Source organism: Carettochelys insculpta, chromosome 1, assembly GCF_033958435.1.
Source record: "Carettochelys insculpta isolate YL-2023 chromosome 1, ASM3395843v1, whole genome shotgun sequence".
Taxonomy (NCBI): domain Eukaryota; kingdom Metazoa; phylum Chordata; order Testudines; family Carettochelyidae; genus Carettochelys; species Carettochelys insculpta.
Window position 1 is genome coordinate 373,651,620 of NC_134137.1, and position 25,731 is coordinate 373,677,350.

The 25,731-nt window shown below is 51.4% G+C and overlaps 1 protein-coding gene across 2 annotated transcripts in view; it reads right to left on the bottom strand.

Moving 5' to 3' along the window:
* The window catches only part of PLXNA4 (plexin A4), a 685,503-nt gene that overhangs the window by 176,449 nt on the left and 483,323 nt on the right, over positions 1 to 25,731 (bottom strand). For both annotated transcript variants that reach the window (XM_074975729.1, XM_074975721.1), the window contains 4 exons: positions 20,477 to 20,600; positions 13,287 to 13,440; positions 8,328 to 8,427; positions 2,980 to 3,094 (listed from right to left, as the gene is read on the bottom strand). In XM_074975729.1, the coding sequence (XP_074831830.1) occupies positions 2,980 to 3,094; positions 8,328 to 8,427; positions 13,287 to 13,440; positions 20,477 to 20,600 (493 nt within the window). The remainder of the gene's footprint in view (positions 1 to 2,979; positions 3,095 to 8,327; positions 8,428 to 13,286; positions 13,441 to 20,476; positions 20,601 to 25,731) is intronic.

The window sequence follows — 25,731 nt, forward strand, 5'->3', positions numbered from 1 at the left end:
TCTTTCATTACCACCCGTGTGTCACATCCACACAACGTGCTGATGAACACACACATTTGCAAGATGCTGAGCTTCGTTCCTAAGCTAATCACTTAGCTTTTCCAGACCTTATCCATCGCCTTTAAACTCGCTCTTGCTTTCGCTATTCTAGTCTCTATTTCCCTCTTACAGTCTAGATCATATGTTATGTTGCTCCCCAGATACATGAACTTCTCTGTGTTCTCTAGTTCAATCCCATCTACATTGATCTTTCTTCCTATCTCCTTATCTCCAAATACCATTGAATTTGTTTTATCGATGTTCATAATCAGGCCATACCGCTTCCCGGTTTAGCACCTGCACTGCTTTTGCTAGGTCCCTATCAGCATGTCAGAACATGAGAGGGGTTGTGGATATACCCACAGCCAGAACATGGGCAACAAGAGTGGAAAGACTGAGGCCACACTAGGCTTGGGGCAGTGTTGCCTCTACTTTTTTCAGCCATGGGAAGAATAAATTTTGCGATGTGCCCCCAGGCATGCCTGGGTGTGCTTCACCTGTACAAACACACGCTGATGGCTGTGGGCATCTGTAGGCAACCTGCTAATCACCTGGACAGCACCTGAATCTCTCCTGGGCAGCTGCCCAAATGCTAAGCCTACACTGGCACTTACACATGATGAATCTCCATCAAGGTATGTTTGTTTGTGCCCAAAGCCATCGCCAGTGGCCAGCATGTGTTCTTACTGGGGGTGCACATCAGCACATACACTGGTGCATGTAACAACATCTGTTCCACCCATGGATGGATATGCTTAGCAGGAACACTGGTTGAGGCCCCAAAAACCTGTGACAGGCAGGGGTGTTTCACAGCGGCCTGTTCCTGATGATGCTTGATCCTTGGTAACAATAGTCACCTGGTTAGGAAAGACCTACCAGAAACACCAAGCATGGGCCTGACTGCTGGACCAGCTTCCATACAAGGGTAGAGAGACAGGCATATACTCCTGCCAAGACGTAAGCAAGTTTTAACACTGAGTCCCCACAGGCCAAATACTGGCAACCTCCTGGCCATGAATATTTATGTCCTGCACAGATATCAGACAAGATTGCTGCCCCCAGGATTGAACTGTCAACCCACAGAGCTGGGGGGCTACAGGTGTGGGAGGGAGGTGGATGCAATACACGTGTAGCTTTGCTCCTAGTCTGTGGTTTAGCCCAACAGAAGGACCAGAGACATGCTAGCTGGGTTACAGACCAGGGCGGTAATCTACAGCCCCAGGAGTTGCAAGGGTGTCATCTCAATCTTGTCAGTTTAAGGCTTTATACCTTATGAACCTTCACAGCTAGGGAAAAAAAAAGCTGGGAGTCATAGCTTTCTACTGGGGTTCAGTAACAGCCTCTGTGCCTGGTGAGTCAGGTGAGATCAGCCCTTGTAATGGACACAGACAGGCCAGCCTGGGTCCTTTGCCAGCCAAGCCAGAATACCTTCAGGGTTCTCCTCCCCAGGAAGTAATTAAGTGGCTTCCCATTTGTGTTCTCCTGAGAACCACTTGGCTGTGATTGCTCACTGGGTTCCCGAAGCAGCCAGGATGGGTCGTTTTCAGTACAGCAGCCATAGGACCCAATGAAGATCAGGGTTAGGCAAGTAGCGCCGAAGTCCGATTTTGTCTTCAGTGGGCTGGGCAGCTTACAGCGTGGATGGATTGTCGAACTCAAGGCTCCCAGTAACCCTGAAAGCTGCTTCCCTCCTTCCTTCCCCAAGCAGCCCCCTCACACACACAAGCACACCCTATCTTTGCAGCCCATGGCTTTGAGAGCCAGGAAGCCTTGTCAGCAAGCAGCAGCTGCCGTAAGGGCTTCCAGTGCTCACGGACTCCCTGCATGTATGTCTTACATTTGCACGCAGGCCTTCAAGTCAAGCCTGGGAGAAGATGACAAGATGTTATGAATCCACGGCGCCTGTTCTGCCATGCGTGGCAGGGACAGCAGCCCAGCCTGGGAGAGCTCAGGTGAGGACAGAGGGCTGTACTGCACTGGCTGGCTGCGAAAGCCCCCGTGCTCTGCGGCCTGGCAGCGTGAGAATGGACACAACCGCAGATCGAGCTCTGGCAATAACAGCGCTTTAAAACAGAACTAGACTGATCCCGTCCCCGCTTCTAGCAGGCTGTTCGTTTGTCCCACCAGCTCTCCAGTGGGTGCACTTGGATCACCTCACATCTATTCCTGGCTGCTGGCTTCGGCTGTAGTACAGTGCAGAAAATACCCACGGGAAGCCCGGCACTGTGTTGGAGGGGTAGGGGAAGGTTACGTTCTTTGGCATTCAGCCTGATCTCAGAGACCCCGGCCCACATCAGCAGGTGTCCAGCACACAGGGCAGAGAGGGCTGGGCTCAGCAGAGTGCGGGTGGGCGGAGGAGAGGCAGCAAAGTGAGGGGGGAAGGGGGAGGAGAGTGAGGGGAAAGGAAAGGGAGGGGCAGAATGGGGGGGGGAAAGGGGCAGAGAGGGTTTTGCAGTGGGGGCGGGGGTGGAAGAAGCAGGAACCGGGGAGGGGAAGGGATGGTGCAGGTGTTTCAATGAGGAGGTGGAAGGGACAAGGACAGCAGGAGAAAGGGGCAGGAGCAGTGATACGCGAGGAGGTGGGAGATAGTGTTGCAGTGAGGAGGTGTGGGCAGGAATGGGGGAGGGGGGGTGTTGAAGTGAAGAGGTGGGACAGGAATGGGGGAGGGCAGGGAGGGGGAGGGAGGGTGTTGCAGTGAGGAGGTGGGAGGGGCAGGAATGGGGGAGGGTGTTGCAGAGAGGACATGGGGCAGGAATTGGGGGGAGAGTGTTGCTGTGAGGAGGTGGGGATGGGAACGGGGAGGGAGGGTATCCCTGTGACAGGGTAGAAGGGGCTGGAGCAGCTGCCAGGGAAAGGGGGAGTTTGTTGGTTTCAGTCAGATGTGAGCATCACACTGCCCCCAAACCCTCACCACAGGCTGCCCCCAGTGCCCCGTCCTACCTCTGGCAGCTTGACTCGTCCCTCCTGGAAGGAGCAGGAGTGGGGGTCGTGGGTGCAGACGTGGCGGTATTTGCACCAGTGACACCGGTAGGGGCTCTTCACGCAGGACAGACACCTGGGGACAGAAAGAGAAGTATTCACTTGACCAAGCCAGCCTTGGAGCCAACCAAACTGAGCCCCAGGGGCACAAGGTGAGGCAGGCGGCCGTGAGCCGCCATGAGGGTTCACACGCAGTCCCGGCGCAAGCCAGTGCAACTCCCCTGCCCGAGGGCTGACGCTGGGGCTGGGTTGGAGCCAGCACCCTAAATGCTTGCAAACTTATGCAGTCATGCAGCACGAGGGCGCTGACCGCAAGGGTGGGCCTCTGCCCCCGGAGGCAGAGGACCTGTCTACAGGGAATCCCAGCTGAGCAGGCCTCCCATGCCCTCCTCCCAGGAGCTGTGGGAACCGGTGGTGCCATGAGGTTGTGAGGGTGGGCGTAAAAGAGCTGCTTGCGGGGTCGGGAGAGGACTGGGCAAGGGAGCGGTGAGGAGAAGGGCAGCTGCTGAAGCTGGTGTGAATTCGATGCACTGGGCCTGGTGCCAAGGAACACCCAGAGTAACTTGTACGAAGGCACCTGAGGTACGCTTATCTCACATCCGGTGTCAGCCAACATAGGCCCATATGACCTTAACCACCTGTATAAAATGGCTCTCAATGCTCCTGTCCATGGGCAGCTTTACTGACCCACTTCCCACTGGAACAGGGTGCACCTCTCCAGTGAACATGGGGCTAATTTTCCTCAAGGTGGGCAAAGGAAGCGCTAGCAGGACAGCTGCCTGGGGGGCAGAGGGGAGAGAATGCATTTGGGGAGGGCCAGCTCATCATGCAGAGACAAAGGACAGGGCTCCTGTGTTGCTTTCTTTCCACTTTTGCTACCACCTGTGAGAGGGTAGACTAAGCCCTGGTGCCCCCACAGGAGGTCAGAGGATTTGCCACACCCCATCCCAGCAAGAGGAGCAGATAAGAGGTCCTCCAGGCAGGATAGAGTGGCTGTCTCTGCTGCAGCCAATCAGCATCCAAAAGTCCGCTATAAAAGAAGTTGCCGGTCTAGGGCGTGGCACCTCCTCACAGGAGCTTGATTCAGGTAGGTTTATGTACTGACTGGGAGACCAGCAGAACTACAGAGAGCTCTGAATGTGAGCTGAACTTAGACCTGTATAAGGCCCAGGTCCAGTGGCCCAAGAATGGCCATGAGCCTAATACAAGAGCCAACAGCACATAAACACCACCCTGTACCGGAAACCCACAGACTGCTGTGCTTACCGACATGCCTCCAGCTTCCATCCTGGACACACCACACAACCCATTATATACAGCCAAGCGCTAAGGTACAACTGCATTTGCTCCTATTCCTCAGACAGAGAAACACCTACAAGACCTTTACCAAGGTTTCCTAAAACTACAATACCCACCGAAGGAAGTGAAGGAATAGACTGACAGAGCCAGACAAGTACCCAGAAGCCACCTGCTACAAGACAGGTCCAACAAGCAAAATAACAGACCACCACCGGTCATTGCATACAGTCCCCAGCTTAAACCTCTCCAGCACATCATCGGGGATCTATAACCCATACTGGACAATGATCTCTCACTCTCACAGACCTTGGGAGGCAGGCCAGTCCTTGCCTACAGACAGCCTGCCAACATGAAACAAATTCTCACCAGCCACCATAGACCACACAACAGTAACTCAGGAACCAGTCCCTGCAGCAAACCTCGGTGCCAACTCTGCCCACATAGCTATACCAGTGACACCATCACAGGACCTAACCACATCAACTGCACCATCAGGGGTTCGTTCACCTGCACATCTATTAATGTAATATATGCCATCATGTGCCAGTAATGCCCCTCTGCCATATACTCCGGGCAAACTGGACAGTCTCTGCGTAAAAGAATAAATGGGCGCAAATCAGATTATCAGGATCGGTAACATACAAAAACCTGTAGGAGAACAGGTTCAATCTCCCTTGACGCTCAGTAACAGATTTAAAAGTAGCCATCCTACAATAAAAAAAAAAAACTTCAAAAACAGACGCCAAAGAAAAACTGCAGAGCTATAATTCACTTGCAAATTTGACACCATCAATCAAGGACTGAACAGAGACTGGGAATGGCTGGCCAACGACAAAAGCAGTTTCTCCTCTCTTGGTGTTCACACCTCCATATTAGTTGCTGGTAGTGCACCACACCATCACTGACTGAATTGACCTCATCACCTCTGGCCTTCCTCTTGATTGGGACTTCCTTCTTTTCACAAGCCTGCATAATTAGACCCTCCTCTGGAATCTCCACTACATTGCATCTGATGAAATGGGTCTTTACCCAGGAAAGCTTATGCTCCAAAATATCTGCTAGTCTATAAAATGCCACAGGACTTCTCATTGTTTTAACAGCATCATGGACAAACCTAGTCAGATCCTAGCCTAAGAACCTTGAAGATGACCAGACAAGACAGCTTTCGGGGAAGTGACCCCAGGAGCAAGGAATGTACCAGATGACCTTACACGGCATCCCTTTGCCACAGAGGGATGCTCACAAGTGGTTGGACCCTGTTATACCATCTCTTGCTTTCTTGTTACCCTGGCCCTGAGGGAAGGCCCAAATGAGTGCAACAGCTTCACCACCTCACTTCTACCTCTGTTCTTGGCATCTCATTATGAAGAGAACTGATGTTGCTCCCTAGTCACATACTCATCTGGCCAGGATGACCAATGCAGGCCTCAGCCCTGGGTAAGGGAGAGGTGAAAAGCACCACAGAGGGAAATTCACCCCTCTGTCTGATGCAGCTGGGGAGGTCTTTTTCACATGCGCACCTTTAAAGGACCCAGTGGCACACGTGTGAAAAGGCCTCCCAGCTGTGTCAGACAGACTGGCAGAGCCCATTTCGTGGTCCTCTCTGAAATGCCTCTCTCTGTCAATCCATCCTAAGCTCTGATGCAAAGAGCTGTTCTTCAAATTGGTAACAAGCGCTTCCTCTGATAACTCAAATTAAAAATGGATAGCATATTATAGTTTGTCGAGTCAGAAACCAAAACATGCCATAAATATTTAACACCCATCACTTTCTCTTCTCCCCTCTCCTCTCCCTCCTGCTGCTGTTTGTCAAAGCAGCGGGGACATGGAAATAAGCTTTGCCTTTGCTTGTGAACCACTGAGCTGCGGTAATTATCTCCTCTTGGCACTTCTGCAGCCCTGTCTGGGAAAGAAGGTGGCCTGGAGATGGGGGCACAGCCCGTACGCATTGCTCAGCAAGAAAGCTGAAGAGAGTCCCCTTGACCCTGCCTCAGTGTATGAATTCTACCCACTCCGCTCCTGTGTCACGATAATTTTAGTACCACCTCAGATATTCTAAAGCAGATCTCAGCCTGTTGGTCCAGACCACCCCAATCCTTCTTGTACTGCTAAGCAGGATGGCTATTCCAGCCCAGCCCCAGAGGGACGGCAGGGGGACTAGCATGGAAGGAGAGACCCGGCTGGAGAAGATTATTCTACGGGAAACCAGCCTGTGGCACTCAGATCAGTTCTAGAATAGGTCTACAAAGCAAAGTTATTTTGAAATAGCAGCCTTTATTTCAAAACAACCATCCTTGGCTCTACACAATGCAGCCGCTATTTTGAAATAATTTCGAAATAGCGATTGGCTTATTTCAAAGTAGGTAAATCTCGTTGCACAAGAAATAACACCTATTTCAAACTAGGGACTGCATAGGCAGGGAATAGAGCCTATTTCAAACCAAGCCAAGTGTGTCCAATGGTTCTCTTTCAAACTAGGCTCTATTGTATGTAGACACACTATTTTGAAATAGCTGAGGGCTATTTCAAATTGCATTTTGCCTGTGGATGTGTTATTTTCAAATAAGTTATCTTACACTATCGCTTCCAGAACAGCTTATTTCAAAATAAGTCCAGTTTCAGGCAAATACGAGGAAGTTCAGTTCTTTTTACTCGTAGGGAAATTCTGCACCACTGTACAAGAGCAGAACTGTTGCCTGCAGATTTCACTCTTTCCATACAGGAAACCTGATTTCCGCACCCCTCCCAGGCATAGGGTAGGGGGTGCCTCTGGTTTGGACATCAGCAGCAGCCAGGAGAGACAAGCCCCCACCCAGGGGTTGGGACTGGGCTCTCTGTCCCGGTCACTCACTGTCATGTTTCTCTCAAATCTGTGGGGGGTGAGGGGGGCAGGGATGTGAATGGTCTTGCCAGTGGCTTCTACCCTGCGCTGAGCTCCAGCTGCTAGTCCCAGCTGGGCTCAGGGAGTATAGGGCATCCTTCTTCCCCTGCACGGGCAGCTTCCGAGGCTAGGGCTGAGGCCAGGTCAGACTGACTCACCACCAGGAACTCACACACACACACATGTTCCCGGCCCCCACTGCTCACAGCCATAGGGGGTGGGGGTCACTATATGGGGAGCTGCCTTCCTGTCTTTCCGCTCCCATGCATCCAGACCGTCCCCACACACACACCACACCTCCCTGCCAAGCCCCCCATTTTGCATACAGAACCCTGCCTCCACAGCCAGATACCCCACTGATCCCCTCAAGCTCCAGCCCCCTCCCATAGAGTTCCAGCATCCTGCATCTGAACCACCCTGCCAAGCCCTTTGTTCCTGGACCCTTGCCCCTCCAAGCCCCCCTCCCCCAGCCTCACTCCTTGCTGCTGTTCCCCCTGCATCCAGACCTCCCTGCCAAGCTCCCTCCTCTCCTTTCCCAGACCTTCTTCTTGAGCCTCAGACACCTTCACTTGAACATCCCTCCCGTGGAACTCCCCAGTAAACCCCTGTGCATCAAAATCCCCCCACCTCCAAAGCCCTGTTGAGCCACCCACACCCAGAGTGCCCCACACAGGAACTGTTATTTGTTCAAAAACACGTCCTGACTCTCTTTCGTTGTCTGGATCCTTATGGACACACTTGCTGGCAGGTCTTTTGAAACAAATTACCAGAATAATTGAACAGGGCCTGATTATCTTGTGTTATTTTGACCAACAAAACATCCAGAATTTTCAAATGCTGTGTGCAGGATTTTTTTTTGTAATGTTTTGGCACAGATTTCCCTCCGGAGTAATGGCTCCTAGTTGTCCTGCACCTTTCCCATAGCAGGAGGGTACCTTTCACCCAGAATAGGCTAATCTGCAGGGCAGAAGTTTGACCAAGCCCCAGGTGACATGGCTGCTGGTTTCCTCCACAACTAAGTAGTTGTCTGTGTGCTACCTGGACCAGCCAGCATGGGCAGCTGGATGAATTCAAAACAGCCTGATAAGGGTGTGGGGGAAAAATGTATGTCAGGGGAACACAAACGTACGAGTTGTGGACGCTGCAGTTGTAGAAGACGAAGCTGGTGCTAGCGAAGGTCATGCCTGTCTCCTTGGACTTGAGCTGGAGTTGGACAATGTGATGGTCTCCTGGGGAAAGAGCATAAGGATCACTCAGAGGTGACTGGATGGTTGTGTTAACAACAAAATGACTTGTTAGCAGCCAGGTCAAAAATCTGCACCATCGCACAGCCCATAGCAGTGTGGCCAAAGGGGAGCAACAGTTTTATGGCACAATTTTGGGCCCCTGGCTTGTGTTGTCACAGGCTTGAATTTCAGATGCACCAAGCAACCTCCAGCTCCCATGGGTTTGACTGCAGGGCTGAGTATTCCACCATCAGTCCTAAAGCATCTCACACTAGAGGCCCAAAGATGGAGACACCAGGGATAAGTAGCAATTTAAGAAAATACTCTTACATTCTGATGTATCCCAGTAGTGCCTACAGGCCCTAAGTGAGATCAAGAGCCCACCCTCAGGTAGAGGCAGTCTCTACCCCAAAAAAACCTACCATCTAAACATGCAACACAGTGGGTGGGAGGAGACACAGGCACAAAGATGGGAAGTGATTTGTCCCAGGGCTGAGTTTGTCTGAACAGAGTTGTTTGCCTAATTCCTACTGAAAATCCCAGAGGCAGGACCTGACTTTGTATTTTGTACAACATTACGCTCACTGGACATTATGCTCAACAAACAATGACCAACGCTACTAATTAATAACACTGCTCTGCTGACTTTGTATGCAGATTCTGCACTCTCCACGCAGGGTCTTTTCCAGTTGTGGCTTCTATTGGCTTGTCTACATTTCAAATGCTGCTCCCTATGCCGACAGGAGGGGTGCTCCTGTTGAAATTGGTAATCCACTCCCCCAAGAGGCTGTAGCTAGGTCAGTGATGGATTTTTCACATCCCGAGCAACAGTTATACTGACCTAATTTCCCAGCATAACCCAGGCCTAAGACTGTATCTCAAATGTTAACTAACATAAATCTCCCTATATCTCTGTCAGGAAAGGAAGAAATAGGGATTATTCTACCCAGCACTGAAATGCAGCTGCTTCTGGAGTGGAACATAGCCACTGTTAACAATACCATGCACCACTGCATGAATAATACAGTTCCGCAGACAGAAGCCTGCAACATGGGCCTGCTGAGGCAGGGGTGCAGGGAGGAACTGCCCCAGAACCCAAATGGGGCTCCCAGCTGCTGCTACTATGGCACCAGTGGCAGCTGGAGCCCCAGGTCCTATATTGCCTCCAGCGCCATAGGTAATGCACACTGGGCCGTGCTGAAGAGCTCGGAGGAGGTGGCTAGATGCCAGCCCTGCCTCATCCTCCAGAGGCCCCGCCCCTTCCAGGAGCACAACGCCAGCCCCTTTTCCTTTCCCCTTTCCCAGGGGCCCAGCGATAGGATCGCAAAGGCAGGGAAGCAGTTTTCTGTAGCTCATATGAGTCAGAACCTACATTCCCTCTCCCCTGTCCCATACAGTGAAGGGAAGACAAGCAGGTAAATCCCCCATGTACTGATAGCTGCAGTTTACACAGCCAAGCAATTTTGGAAACATCTCCTGACTTCATTGCCAACTTACTTTGCAGAAGCAGCAGCCGCCCTCTCCAGCTGGCCTGATAGAGCACAAATTAATCACTGGCTGAGCAACTGGAGAGATCCTTCCTCGCCTCCTGCCCCCCAGAGGCCCTGCACCCACCCCCATGCACCTCTAACACTGGCAAGGTCACAGCTGGAGTATTGCATCTGTTTCTGGGCCCTCCATTACAAAATGGATGCGGATGCATTGGAGAGAGGCAGGCAGAGGAAACAAAAATGATTGGGGGTTGGAGCACATGACCTATGAGGAGAGGCTGAGGGATCTGGGCTTATTTTGTTTGCAGGAGATTGAGGGGTATTTGATAGAAGCCTTCAACTTCCTGAAGGGGGTTTCTAAGGGAGATGGGAAGAGGCTCTTCTCAGGAGTGACAGAGGGATGGAGGGCAGAACAAGGAGCAATGATCTCAGGTTACAGTGGGGGAGGTCTAGGTTGGATATGAGGAAAATCTTTTTCACCAGGAGGGTGGGGAAGCACTGGAATGCATTACCTAGAGAGGTGGTGAAAGCTCCATCCCCTGAAGCTTTTAAGTCCCTGTTTGACAAAGCCCTGGCTGGGAAGGTTTAGTGGGGGTTGATCCTGCGGTGGGCAGGGGGCTGGACTAGATGACCTCCTGAGGTCCCTTCCAGCCCTAGGATTCTATGATTCTGTGTCAAGACTAAAGGGCTTTGTTGGCAAAACAGCCACTTTCCCAACAAAACCCGCAGTGTCCAGATTCCCACAGGTCTTCTGTTGCCAGCACTTTTGTCGATAGCTGTACCCCACTCGCTACGAGGAAGAACGCCTCTGGCGATGAAGAGCTGTCAACAAAAGGCTGGTCTGGATGGTCTGGGGGGCTCTCTGTCGACAGACAGGGCTTCTGGGACACCGGGCAGCCCTGTCCGCTGTGCTTGTGGCTGGCCATTTTGCTGATAGAGTGGCCAGGCAGTCTGGCCTCTCTCTGTCGACAGAGCCAATCACTCTTGCAACCCGCTTGGCAGTGCGTCCGCAATCTGGTGACAGAAGTTTTGTCGGAAGATGTCTTTTGACAAAATCGTCTGTCAACAAATCGCTGTGATCTAGATATAGCCTAGGGTTCTAACCCTTCTTTGCCCACCGGGGGGAACTGACCTGGAGTCACAGACTGCCTGCTGGCCTGGCTTCTCTCCCTCCCTTACAGCCTCCTAGGGGGATGAGGAGGAAGACCTGCCAAGCCCAGAGGTGCCAGGGAGCAACCTCACCCCTGCCTGCATTCCCCACCTGTATCCACATAAGGAAACTGAGCCAGGGAGTATGGGAGCACCTATTGTTGCTTCTCACCCCCCACCCCCAGGAGCATGACCTGCCAGGCCGAGAGATCCTGAGGCCCCCGCATAAGCCAAGCCCTGCAGCCCTGCGATAGTACTTCCCTGGCCAGTTTCCCGGTTGGGGGGCAGAGGCTGGTGCTAGGAAACAGGGACCGCTGAGCTCTAAGCGTGATAGCTTTATCAATCACAAACTAAACAGGCAGCAGACACTTTTATTCTCCAGTTTAGTTTGTGGTTCTGAGCACTGCTGAGGCAAGACGTTTATTTTTATTATTTTTAGCGTGAAAAGCTATTTGTTCTGATGCCGGTGGTATAGTCAGATTGGTGTTTAAAATAACAATAACAATAATAATTACAGTGAACACATTTATTAAGCCATACACCTCCCTTCTACCATAGGCAAGGCAAGCACACGGAGGCTGCTCCAGAGATGCACCAGGAGGGAGCGTGCTGTGCAGGCGTATCGCGGCTCATGGGCTGGGTACAAGTCGATCGTTGCAGATGGGGATTTTTGCATCTGTGCAGGGTGCTAGCCATTTAGGAGTTCTGGAACGTAATGTTTAGCTGTCTGTGTTACAACATCATCAGGCTGTCAGCTTCCACAGCGATGGGCGTGTTGGGGTGGCAGGGAAGAGGCCAGAGTACATCACATCTGAAATAATACATCCCATTCTGGGCCACATCTCTGCCCCAAAATGGACTCCTCAAAGTGAACAATGGAGAAGAGCAAGGAAACCAACTTGTAGGGAGAGGTTCGGGAGAATTCAATGGGCATGGCTTGGCCAAGCAATGACTAAGGACTGTCCCTCTGGATTTTCAAACTGTACACTTCACCGTGGTATCAGAGCATGGCACCCCCTAGCCCACCTGTTTCCTCATGTGCTGCGAGGCACTGTCCAAGGAGACAGCTGGGAATAAGGGGACAGATCTGGAGGTAGATACACAGTGAGAGGCTGAGAGCAGAGAGGAGGAGGAAGAGACACTAGTGCAGAGATAATCGGAAGGAGGAGGACATGAGTGTTGAATGGTACAGCAATGGTGCCTCACTGTGCCAGCCAAGTGGGTCACAACGTGCCCCGGGAGGGGAGGCCAGGCGGATTGCAGGAGGACTGGAGGGCAGGGCCAGTGTCAGGCCGTCAGAGGACTGGGAGGGCACACCTGCTCTCCATTGAGGGGACTGATTTTCTGGGTGATCTTTCCAGCCCCATTTATTTCTGCTGCTTGCTGCTAAGGGCTGTGAGCGCACTGGCCTGGGAGGGGGTGTGTGCAGAGGACGCGTGTGACACAAGGGGGACATGGGGCTGCATTCAGAGGTAATGAGTGAGTGGCGTAAGCGAGACTCCCCTAGGGATGGATCCGCCTGGAGCTACTTACCCAGGTCTGCAGAGGTGGACTGAGCCCAAGGAACAACCTGCTGCAGGACAGGCAGAACCTGGGGCAGGGGTTCTCCTGTGAACCTCACACTGTGCTGAGTCCCCACGGGGGTCCCTCTGTGTGCTCCACGCTGGGGGGAATGTGACCACCAGGAACGATCCCCATGGGAGGCACTGCTGCCTTCCCCCTGCGATTGCTGTTCTTGGGAAGGCTGCGCCGTTAGGGGGCTCCCCCAGGACTGGCTCCTGTCACCACTGGGCTGAGATCACCCTCCTCTTTCACCCACCTATGGACATACCTTAGCTTCCTTCCATCCTTGGCCCTCTGAGCATGCTCTCCCCATGCGGCCCCTGTGCACGCGCCCTCCCAACCGGGAGCATCTCCTGCCCATGGGCTGCCCGTCCCCATCCACACAGACCCAGAGCCTCCCCTGGACTGAGACTCGAGCCCCATCCCTCAAGATGGATGAGATTAGAGGGGATCAAATGCAAGTAAACATGCTGTTGTCTGTCTACGTTTTATAGATAAATGCTGTGTGCTGCCAAACCAGCAGCTGTAGGGCCTGTACAGCCACATGTACACCCACTGATGTGCTGTTCTCCCAGCTGTTGCGCTATCACTGCCCACCCCCCACTCCTCACCCACCCACCCACACACAGTATTTGCAAAGGGAAGGAACAAGGCACTCACCGTTCTCCACGATGATTTGGGGCACCTCCTTGGCAGCCGGGGAGATGCACCGGATCTGGTTCCCCACCACCAAGCCATCCATCTCAGAGAGGTCTTCAAAGGTGCAGTTGACCCCGGCTGACAGTTCTGGGACGTTGTAGGTCTCCAAGACCAGCTGCAAGCAAAGGGGAGGGGAGGGGAGAGACAAAAACAGCACTAAGCTCCATGACGGAGGAGGCCAGCAGAAGAGAATTACACTGGAGAGGTTGGACAAAGAGCCTCTTGCTAGATAAAGGATCCTCCTTCAACAGAAAGCAGCGACTCCCGGGGAGCGGGGATGGAATGCAGATGTAAACACAAACGGTGTGTGGCTATGCATGGGTGGTGGCTGCTGCTTCCCCGTGCTAGGGAGTTCAGTCGGGTCAGTGGTGGAGTGCTCAGCATTGGTCATGCAGGTGTCATATTGGCGAGGGAGTCTTTGCAATAGGCTGTGAAGACTGGGGCTCGCTGGCCCCTTGGCACAAGGTTTCTGAGGAAGGTGACTATTACTCACAAGAGGCACTCTGCGGACTACAGAGAAACTGTAGCGCTCCAGTCTAACTCTCTACGCCTCCTCTCCTAGCATCACCAGCAGAGGGAGCTCTCTGTCACCAACAAGTTCCTGTGTATAGAGAGTCTAGTTACAGCCGTCAGTAAACCAAAAGCATACGCTGCCCTTAGGGGGCCAGCTGAATTACTTCACCTTTACAGTGAGGCATTCTGTGGCACCTTAAAGACTAACATTTATTTGGGCAGAAGCTTTTGTGGGTAACCACTTCATCAGATGCATGGGGTGGAAATCACAGAGGTTGGGGGATATATATATATAGGTATTAGCATATTAAAAGAAGGGAGTTTTTTATCTAGTGCTAACGAGGTCAATTCATGTAAGGTGGAAGTGGCTCACTCCCCAAAGGAAGGTGTGACTACCAAGAGAGGGAAAATTGCTTTTGTAATGAGATAACCATTCTAAGTCCTTATTCAACCCTAATTTGATGGTGTTAAATTTGCTGTTTCTCTTTGAGTTCTTGGCAAGCTCCGCGTTAAGTTGAATTTTCATGTAACTTGGGAGTCAGCATTGGTCAGTTTCCAGTCTCCTGTGAGTGCGATCAGGTGGGGGAGCCAGGCAGGCAGACAGCCGCAGAGTAGCTTCAAGTTGTGCTTAATTCGTGTTAACGCAAGTTTAGTGCAACTTGAAATCAAGCATTTTGGGGATTTACTGTGGTCTGGTTTTAATTACCGTAAAAGGATGGCTACCTTTATATCTGTTACTGAGTGTCCAGGGAGGTTAAAGTGTGTTTTGTATGTTACCTTTGTTGATGTCTCAGTTGTGTCCATTTATCCTTTGCCACAGAGACTGTCTGGTTTGGCCAATGTACATAACAGAGGAGCATTGCTGGTACGTAAGGCATTTGTCATGTTTGCAGATGTGCAGGAAAATGAGCCCCTGATGGTGTGGCTGATGTGACTGGCTCCCGTGATGGTGTCACTTTTATAGATATGTGGACTTCCCATTCTTTTTGCAGATGAAGACTAACACAGCTACCCTGCTAGGACTTTTCATGCCTTTACAGGAAGCCCCAAAATGCCTGCCCCATTTGTTGACTCAGTTGCAGGAGCAGCAGGCTCTGTGATCACAGAGCAGGAGTTTTCAGTTTAAAAAGAGGAGTCTAAGGTGGGATATGATGAGCTCTATAAAATCGTGACACTTATGGAAAAAGTGAATATGGAAAAGTTATTTACTTGTTCCCATAACATAAGAACTAGGGGTCACCAAGTGAAATTAATGGGTAGTAGGTTTAAAACTAACAAAAGGAAGTTTTTCTTCACATGGCACATGGTCAGCCTGTGGAACTCCTGGCCAGAGGATGTTGTGAAGTGCAGGATTTTAACAGGGTTCAAAAAAGAACTAGATACATTCATGGAGGTTCGGTCCATCAATGGCTATTAACCAGGATGGGTAGGAATGGTGTCCCTGGCCTCTGTTTTTCAGAGGCTGGAAATGGATGACGGGAGAGGATCACTTGATCTGTTCACTCCCTCTGGGGCATCTGGCATTGGCCACTGTTGGCAGACAGGATAGTGGGTTGGATGGACCTTTGGTTTGACCCAGTGTGGCTGTTCTTGCGTTCTTCTATTCACTAGTGTTGTCAACAAAAGGATAGGTAGATGCTCTGTCACTGTCTGACACTCTGGAACCCCTGATGTCCACTGTCCTTGCCATTAACACAGTGTAATGATATAAGCAAATCCAACAACAGCTGGTGTCCAGGAAGTTCATGTTCCCACAGAAAAACAATGAAAAGTCTTCTGGTACCTTATAGACTAACAGATGTTTTTGGAGCATAAGCTTTCGTGGACAAAGACCCACATTATATGCATCTGACGAAGCAGGTCTTCGCCCACAAAAGCTTAAACTCCAAAATGTCTGCTAGTCTATAAGGTGCCACAGGACTTCTTGTTGTTTTTCCAGCTACAGACTAACACGGCTACTCTCCAATACTTATTCACACAATGCATCTCTGGGTTTCTTCCCACTGGGAATGGAAAATCGATTTTACATGATGTCCCACTTGTGTTTCTAATTGTAACTCTGCCCTCGGGCAGCTGCGTCCACCCCATAGCCCCCACCTGCCATGGTAACAAGCCATGGCTGCAAATATATAGACACCAGCAGCAGCAGGGTCTTCCACACCAGAGACACAAGCCCCCTGCCAGTGATCTAAAGGAATTGCTCCTCTCATAAGGTTAGTAAATACCAGCGACGTCTCCTTGCTGGGACCAGCCCCTAGTGAGAGACAGTAACACATGTGCTCAACCGCTGTATTACATGCGCCTCCAATTAGTTACTCTGTTTCTGAGTGTGAGGCCCGTGTGAGTTTGAGTCTCATCTGAGATGCCAGTCCCTGACAGGAGACACAATCACACGCAGCAGGAGTGCAGCTACCAGCCGGAAAGACACGTCCCTCTGCCCATCCAGGTGATGAAGCAGTAGAAGGGAACAAAAATGGTACTTGCTGCGTTCCCATGGCATGTTCTCACCCCCCCGGTGAAGTGCAATGTGGGAACTGTGCACCTTTTGCTAAGGCACCCAGCACTAATCACCTCAGAGAGGGCAAGGGAAGAGGAGAGGGACCATCAGTCTGACCAGTCCTGCAACTCCTGTGAGTCAGCTCATTTCCTGGTAATGGAGCTGTTCGGTGCTGCCGGCTCCGGGAGGAGAAGCCCTGACAACTGGCATGGGCTTGTCCCCAGGACCACACATATTGCTCCACCTTTGTCTCTTCCTCCCTCCGCACTTACGCACCAGGACCAGCAGCAGAGGGGATGCCTGGAGCTCTCACCAGGCCACTGCCCCGTGGAGGGACCTTGGTCACAATGTATGAAATGCAGAATGCAGATTCGTCACTTCTCCATGGACAGTCACCAAGGGAAAGGCCCCAAAAACTAGAGCACAAATGCAATAAGCCTGGAGCCACCACAGATGAACACCAGCTTCTGCTTTGGAGCCCCACACAGGTTCAAGTTGCTGTGATTGGGTGAACGTGGAAATCAGTCACAAGAGAGTGAATTGTTTCAAATCTTAGGTTTGGAAGGAATGTTTTGGTCTCAGCAGAGGGAAGCTCTGCTCCTATCCTCTGAACTCAACAAAAACTGGACTTGTCTGAGTTGATTGGTGAACTCACAGCTTTGGAGGTTGACTGGATGAGTTGAACACCAGAGAAAAGAGTGACCGCTGGGCCGGACTTTGATTAGCCAGGCATCCAGGTAGACCAGACCCATTATTCTTCACCTCTTCAGGAAAGCAGCTACCACTGCCACATATGCTGTGAAAACCCAGGGTGCTTCTGACAGGATGAAAGGCAACACAATGAGCCGGTAATGAAAGTGTTTTAGTATGAACCTGAGAAACTTCTGTGACCTTGACAAACTGCCATATGAAATTAGGTGTCTCTTAAATCGAAGGCAGTGCTCCAGTCTCCAGTATCGAGGGAGGGGTTTGGAAGCCACGGTGGCCATGTGAAATGTTATCTTCCTGAGATGTATGTTGAGCTGGTGCAGGTCTAAAGGTGGTCTGAGACCTCACTTTTCTTCCAGAGCTAGAAAATATGTGGAATAGAACCCGTTGCCTGTCTGACACTGCAGAACTTCCTCTACGGAGCACAGCTGGAAGAGACGGTGAACCTCCTGAATTAGGAGCATGTGTGAGTGGTCCCTGAAGAGAGAGAGTGGGAGGGAGGAGCAGAAAAAAATTGGAGGGAATAGCCCATTTCCACAGTGCTTAATACCAGCAGTCTGAGACAATCTTGGACCAGTCGTTAAGGAACTGACAAAAATGGACTGCAAATAAGGGAAAATTAAGTCTGGCTTCCTGGAAGCTGGCAAGATCTCTGCAAATGAGCAGTCAAAATGCCTGTTCAGCAAACACACACACAAAGGGTGCAAATGGAGCAGGCATTGATGCAGAGGAAGATGTAGCAGGCATTGATGCAGAGGCCTTTGCAGAGGCACAGATTGGTCTAAATCCACAGCTCCTACTCTTCTCTCTCTGCAGGTCCAGCTGAGGAGCAAGGGGAGTGAGTTCTGCTGTGGGCAGAGGGGCTTTCTAGGCAGGGCTGGAGTGTACAGCTCCCACCATGGAGCTCAGAGGCAGTTTGCTCTGAAAACAGGGAAGATCCTTCAAAGGGCAGGTTCTATAAAGCCTCTTGCACCACCAGTGGAAGCCCCTAGGCCATTGCATCACAACTGCAGAGGCAATGCCCCTGGCTGCCAATCCATGACATGCAGCACAGCCTGCAGTCAAGATCTGGCTGCAGATTTCCCTTCATCAGCTCACAAGGAGTGCTCTGGATACACATCCTCTAAACTTTAGAATCGAGTCCCACCTCTTACAATCCATAATCAGCTCAAACCCACTTGCTGACTGGGAACCATGTGTTACAACCCTCCAGCAGAATAAACTTCTCTACCAAATGGATCTAGTTTTTTTGTTTCTTTGCTTTGATCTGGGGGTTTCTCCTTGTTGCCCTTGTCGTCCCTTTCGTTGGCTCCTGAGACCACAAGAGACTCTGACGTGGGATGAGAATATAGGTGTTCAAACCCCTTGAACGAAGCATAAGAGTTACATTTGCCCTTTCTGAGATGAAGGTGTCTTCCAGAGGGTTCATAATTGCCTTATTAATAGGTAAGGCTGCTATTGAAGGCCCTATTGCACCCAATGTCTCAACAAGGCTGTGTGAGGGTCTTTGCCCTCCTCTACCTGGATCCCCAGGTCAAGGCCATCCTCTTTAGCAACTCTCGGTGGGCCTTATAATCATTTGGTGGAGGCAAAATGTCCCCTGAGGAAATTACCTCAGCAGGCAGGAGGAAGAAGACGCCATCGCAGGCTGAGGCTTCTCCTCCTCCACTGGCACATCCAACAGGATCCTCCTAAACCTCCTCTTGCTACGTGGTACAGAGCTAAGTACTGTGCTCGGTGCATTGCCTGGCAAAAAGATACTTCTCACCTCCCCCTGGACACAGATCAGGAACGTCTTGTGTGTGACCTTGAAACAATGAGGAAACCCCACTGGACAGGCAGTGGGCCCCAATGTCACCTGGCTGCCCAGTCCATGGTACTCCCACTGAAAGGTCCTATCAGGGCAGTAGTTCCATGGTGGAGTGTAGCAAGAGTGGCTCTGGAGGTGGGGCGCAGAAACCAATCTCCAATTCAGAGGACCATGGAGGAGTGACTCCCAACTGCGCCAAAGACCAACACCTCATCGAAGGGGGACGCAATACAGCCAACCATGCAGCCTCCCACTTCGGTGGCACCGGTGGACGTGCAGATTGATGCCACAGAGGTTGACACAGAACCGAAGGGCGCACTGGTGTTGCTGATGCCCCTCTGTCTGCTGATCCTGAGAAGAGCGGTCTCCTGCACCTCCAGACATACCGGTACTGAAAGGCTCAGGTCTTGCATTGCCACCAATGAGTCCAGTGTGGTCAGTGCTGAGAGGGCCTCAGGCTGGTGCAATGCCGGAGGTGCAGCAGGTGCTCTCTCCAGCCCCAGACTTGATGATAACTGTTTCAGTGCTGGAGCCAACACTGCTGGCTTCTGCAGTGCTAGAGAAGAGGAGAGCTTGGGTGTCAGCTACACTCCACTCCTATTCCCAAGCCTACAAGGCCTTCCTCCCTTGGCCATCTGCTTACAGGTTGTCTTCAGCACTGGGAAGAACAATGTCAGGACTCGGGCAACCTAGGAAGCCCCATTCCTAACATGCTGAAACAGTGGGTGCTGAGTGATTAGGATCTGACAGAGGTCTCAGGGCCACCCTCACGTGAAAAACTTCAGCCTGGTTCCTCTGTCTTTCCTTGTCTGAGGCTTAAAGACTCTGCACATTTGGCATTGATCCTGGAGATGAGTTTCCCTAAACACTTCAAGAAACTTAAGTGTGGGTCATTTACGGGCAACAGCCTAGTTCAAGGGAGGCAGAGCTGGAAGCCCAGTGAGCAAGACATCCCTGGGTACTGACTAAGGGAAAAAATCCCCAGCCGGGGACCAAAACAGATAACTTACACTGCCCACGGTATGAATTACAATGCTACAAATCTGGAAACCTATCTGCAGCTGGTGAACATACTGAGGGCACCTGCTAAGGTGCTGTGGTACTGGCTAAGGTAAGCCAAGCAATCTCAGTGATTGCCGCAGGCAGTGAGAAGGAACTGAGTGGGGTTGAGGGTGTCTGGGCCCTGTACACTGGCACACAGGGGCATGCAGCAGCAGAAGGCACTTGGTCTCTCTTCTCTCCCTGCCTCCCACTGGTCACATACCACTGTGGGAAAAACTTCAGATGACCCGTGTGCAGGGCACACACAAACACACACACACAAACCACAAGCGCACATGGTCAACCAGTCTCTATGTTTCTAGTGGGACTATGGAACAATCAAAGTGGAGTTTTCCTTTCCCGGGTGAAACCCCTGTGTGAATCAGGAAGTACCAAGGGAAACAGTGAGTACTAGACCCCCAGCCAGATCACAGATACCCAATAGAGCTGCTGCTCCTTCACACTGAGCATGTCCGTGAAAGGCCAAGGGGAACCAGGAACAGAATATAGGTGAGGAGGGTAAGGCTCTGTGGTTCCTGGGAAGAAGGAGATGCTGCGGAGATGAGGGTCAGTCCTGCTTACCAGCACGTTGTACTGGGAGACAGAGATGTTGTTGGGATGCACGGTGAGCCGGACGCACTGCTCCACCTCCGAGGTGAATCTCCGAGGCTCGCTGGAGCGCTCACACCGCTCCTTCCTGGTGCACCTGAGAGAAAAGTGAACATGCAGAGCCAGGGATTAATGACAAAGCTGGGAGGGAAGGCAAGCAATTGCCAAGGGACACAAGAAGAATTATCTATGCCATGGGGGCTGCCCACAAGCCCAATGAGAAGAGGACCAGTGCCATCCTATCTTCACCACCACCTGCCAGGATCATCTGACCACCTCACCAGGTTCTGCATGGCTGGCATTTAGCCACGCACAACTAGGGAGCGCAGCTCAGACCCAATCAAAATGACAGGGGACTTTAAAGTGGGTACAATCACTATGAGGGGGGAGCAACTCTGAGCTTGGGCTAAAAGCATCTGGTGCCTTTAGAATGAAGTACCTGTTCAAACGAAGGATGTGGTCACAAAGTGAGGCTACACTGTGCTGGGTTGCAGGTATGTAGAGGATTCAAGCCCAGCCGCAGGAAAAGATACACAGGTCTAGAGACCAGTTCTCTACCTATAGACAGGGCAGCACCAGACTCCCTCAGTATGCAATGCTACGGCTTGGTCTACACTAGGCAGATGAGTCAATTGCAGGTACAGCTTATCTGCAATCCACTGACCTGGCCGTCCTCACTCAGGAGGGTTGACAGGAGAGTTTCTCCAGTCGATCTCCCTTACTTCTTGCAATAGCGAGGAGTACAGGGGTTGACTGCCGACCCCTGATAGGTCAATTTTATGCACTTCTGCTAGGCACGCGAAGTTGAGCCCTGAGCAGGTCAATCTTCTGGGTAATGTAGGTATGGCCTACGTGTCTTGGCCCCAGGCTATGGAAAAGGGAGGGCTGTCCTGCCTGCATGGCACATTGAACACTTGACCTTTCTGCCAACCCTGCCAATTAGTGCCTCTTCTGAGGATGACTTTTGAGATGCAGATGCCTGTGCATTGGAAATGGACTGAATCCTCCAACTCAGTCCCCACTGGTCCCCAGTAGCCCTGGGAGGGGAAAGGGTCTGGGTCAAAAATGGCCTGGTGACCAAGGAGTTAAAGATCACATGCTCCTTTACCAGTGAGGCTATTGGACACGAGCTCAGGGTTGGACAGAATATGGAATTCCACTGGTTGCAGCAGTCACACCGTGGGCAAGGTGCATTCCTTTTGCTCTGATCGCTGCATCGGGATACAGGGCTGGAACGAGAGGTTGCTGCAAGCAGGGGAAATCATCTGGGAGTTGGAAACTCCCCATATGTAGGGGCATTTTCACCACAACTCTCACTGTGGACTAAAGACTCCTCCAAAGAGAACATCAGAAGGGCCATGAAGGATCAAACCAATGGTTCATCTCGCCCAGTATCCTGTCTTCCCAGAGTGTCCAATGTCAGGTGATTCAGTAGAAATTAACAAAACAAAGCAATTTATCAAGTCTTCTAGTCCCAGCTCCTGGCAGTCAGAGCTTTAGGGATACTCAAAGCACAGGGTTGCATCCAGTGTTCCCTGTAAGCTGTGTGCTTGGGTGGCCATCCAGGAGAGATTCAAATGCAACCCAACTAATTAGCAGAATGCCCACAGCATGTGTTTCTACTGATGGTGCACATCTGCACATGCCTTGGAGCACACAAAATTTATTCCACCCCTGGATGGAAAAAATTAGAGGGAACAATGGTTGCATCCCTGACCTTCTTAGCTAATAACCATTGATGGACCTGTCCTCCAGAACTTATCCAATTCTTTTTTTGAACCCAGTTATATATCTTGTCTTCATAACATCCCCTGGTGAAGAGTTCCACCGGCTGATCAAGCATTGTGTGAAGAAGAACTTCCTTCTGTTTGTTTTAAACCTATTACCTATTCATTTCATTGTTCTTGTGTTACATGAAGGGGTGAAGAAGACCTCCCTGTTCACAGGCTCCACTCCATTCATCTTTTTATAGACCTCTAGCAGATGCCCCCCAAATCATCTTTTGCCTAAACCGGTTCCATTTTTTTTAAATCTCTGCTCATATGGATGCTGTTCATACCCATGTTCATTCTGGTTGCCCTTCTCCAGACTTTTTGCCATTCTAATATATAATTTTTGACCAGAACTGCATTCAGGAGCAAAGTGTGAGTATAGTGAGGATTTATATAGAGGCATTATGATATTTTCCACCTTATTATCTATCCCCTTCCTAATGGAGCCGAATATTTTGTTTTCGCTTTTGGCCGCTGCTGCACTCTGAGTGGGCATTTTCAGAGAACTCTCCACAATAATGCCAAGATCTCTATTGTGAGCGCTAACATTTAATTTAGACCCCCGTACTTTTGTGTGCATAGTTGGGATTATGTTTTCTAGCGTGCTTTAGTTTGTACTTATCAACACCGAATGTCATCTGCTATTTTGTCACTCAGGCACCCAGTCTTTGCAGTCAGCTTTAGATTTAATTGCTAGGCCACTGGGCAAGGTGGAGGAGCTGGATCTGGGCTCCCAGAAGGGGCAGGGCTGGATTCTAGCCTGCCCCAACTAGCCCTTCAGGGCTGCTGGCCTGCATCAAGCAGGGCTCCAGTAGGATTTAATTGCCATGCTCTGGCAGCTACTGTGGTTGTGGAGGAGGAGGGGAAGACAGGAGCTCTAGCCCTTTTAAATTGCCAGGCCCTGAGGCAGCTGCCCTGCCCCTCCCACACCCCCCCCACCATCAGCAACCCTGGTGACCATTCATCCCTACCCTTTGTTTCCCATTTTTTAGCCTGTTAAGTCCTTTCCTGGAAGAGGCCAGAACTGATTCCCAACTCTTCCTGGCTCACTAAGTCTCCACAGGCAATTCACCAAGGATGAAGTCTGGAAAAGGGGCCCCTGGTTGTGAGGTTCCAACACCCAGAGCTGATTCTTAGAGATGCTAAACATCCACAATGCTCATCAAACTCAAAGGGGGCTACAAGTGCAGTGGGAAAAATTCATCCCTAAGTGTCCCAAACTATGCACCCCAAATCTATGGCCACTTTGGAAAATGTTTGTTCTGTGACTCAGTTTCCCCATCCATAAAATGGGGTTAGTCATATTCCCCTCACTCTCTCCCAGAGGACGTGAGCAGCATTCCTTCTAAGTTATCCTATGGGTGGAATAAATTTTGTTATGTGCACCAAGGCGCACAGGGATGTGCACCACCCATAGAAACACATGCTGCTGGCTGTCGGTGCTGTGGGCACTCTGCAAATCAGCTGGATGATGCCTGAGTCTTTCCGGGGCGGCTGCCCAAGCGCTCTGCTTGCAGGGAACACTGGCTGTGTGGAGGGACACTACTCAAAACATGAGGCGCTCCAGGGGTGTCAATATTATTTGTACTGTTTTATACTGTCTCAGATCATCTCTGGAGGACCTGTAAACACGAGATGAGAATATGAATTGTGGGGGTTGAGATGATTTCCATCCAAATCTTTTTTCAACCGGCATGAAAAATACAGGCTCTTGCCCATCACGTTGGGCAAGAAAAAGATGTCTGCCTGGAAACCCAGGAGGTTAATACAACAGGACAGCTCCAACTTCAGACCAATTCCCTTTTGCTATCAAGCTAATGTTATGGCTTTGCAAAGGGTCTTTCCACGGCTTGTATTACCAGCAGCAATACGACTTCCATTCAAAGCTGCTCAGCTGATTCAGTGAGGGTGTTAAATTGTTTGCCGACTTCCAAACTATGACGCATTCAATTCCATGCACCAGGGGAGGGGCTCAGAAGTATCTCTACTAAAGAATCCTCACTCTCTGGGCCAGGGATTGTTTCTTATTATGCACAGTGCAGCCCCTTGCATAAGGGGCTCTGATGTCTGAATGGGCCCGCTTGGTGCTACTGCAGGACAAATTTTACCCATTACATAATCAGAATATGACCCAGAAGAATGCAGCTGGAGGACGTGAGCTACAGATGGGTCCAAGTCCCCTGGGCACGTCTGTGGTTTGGAGCAGCCTAAGTCTGCATCCAAGCATCGGGCTTTGGGCTTTTTTCTCGCGGCTGAGCCTGGATGAGACAAGAATCATCCTCCAAAGCTCAAACTGCTGACGGAGGGAAAGTTTCTCCCTTCCTGGGTTGGGCTGGGAGTTTAGAAACTGGAGACCTCAGCTATTCACAGGAGATTTGCAGCCTGAGTGAGCAGATGGAGAACGTGACAGCTGCACACGGTCTTTGCGCTGGTGGAATATACCCGCTCCTTGCAAGTAGCCAACGTCTCATTAGTCTTCTTTACTGCTGCTGCAAGCTGGATGAGGGATGTGAAATGCTGGCTCTCCAGAGGGCCGGACGGCGCGAATGCTAACTGCTCTGAATACCACAAGTCATCTGTCTCCGAGGGAATGCCAATGATGAGAGATTTCTGCTCTCACAGAAGGAATGGACACAAAACACCAGACAGAAAGCTGTGACGTGACTTTCTCCTGGAAATGGCCCAGCCTTGTGGGAGGTGATATGGGCAAGGATCCTGGATGCCAAGGTCAGGAAGCCAGGGGAACAGCAGGCCTAGAGGGCAAGGTTGTGGAAAGAGAGCTCAGGGTAATGGTGGCGGGAGGGGAGGTGCAAAATCAGAGCCAACAGTGATGGTGGGAGTAGCTCAGGGACCCAGCGGGTGCCAAGGTCAATGGGAGGATGGGTGCAGTGCTGGGGTAGGAAGCAGGTGCCAGGGGCCAGGGAAGGCAGCAAGCCGAGACATGCTGAGAGATACCTCTAAGGGATTCAAGCACCTAACTCCCACGCTCTGGGTCAGACAGCACCTCTCCTCCCACGAGTAGTAAGAGACTTCCGAAGGGAACTGGTGAGAAAACGTGGCCCATGGCAGTGGTATGCAAAGTCTCCATCTCACACCCTACCCGCACCAGTCACGGACTCTTTCCCTGGGGGTCCCCCCTCCCATCCTTTGGCTCAGCAGAGGAGCTCTGGCTGAAGGTGAAGCTGACCTGGGAGAGGAGAGGGAACAAATTAGGTGGGGGCAAAGCAGAGCTGCAGCTGGGGGTGGAGTCAGGCTGTGGGTGGAGCAGGAGGTGGAGTGGAACCATGGCTGAGGGCGGAGCCAGGCTGGGGGCGGAGTGGAGCTGTGGCTGGGGGTGGAGCCAGGCTGGGGGCGGAGTGGAGCTGTGGCTGGGGGCGGAGCCAGGCTCGGGGTGGAGTGGATCTGTGGAGGAGGGTGGAGCCAGGCTGGGGGTGGAGTAGAGCTGTAGATGAGGGC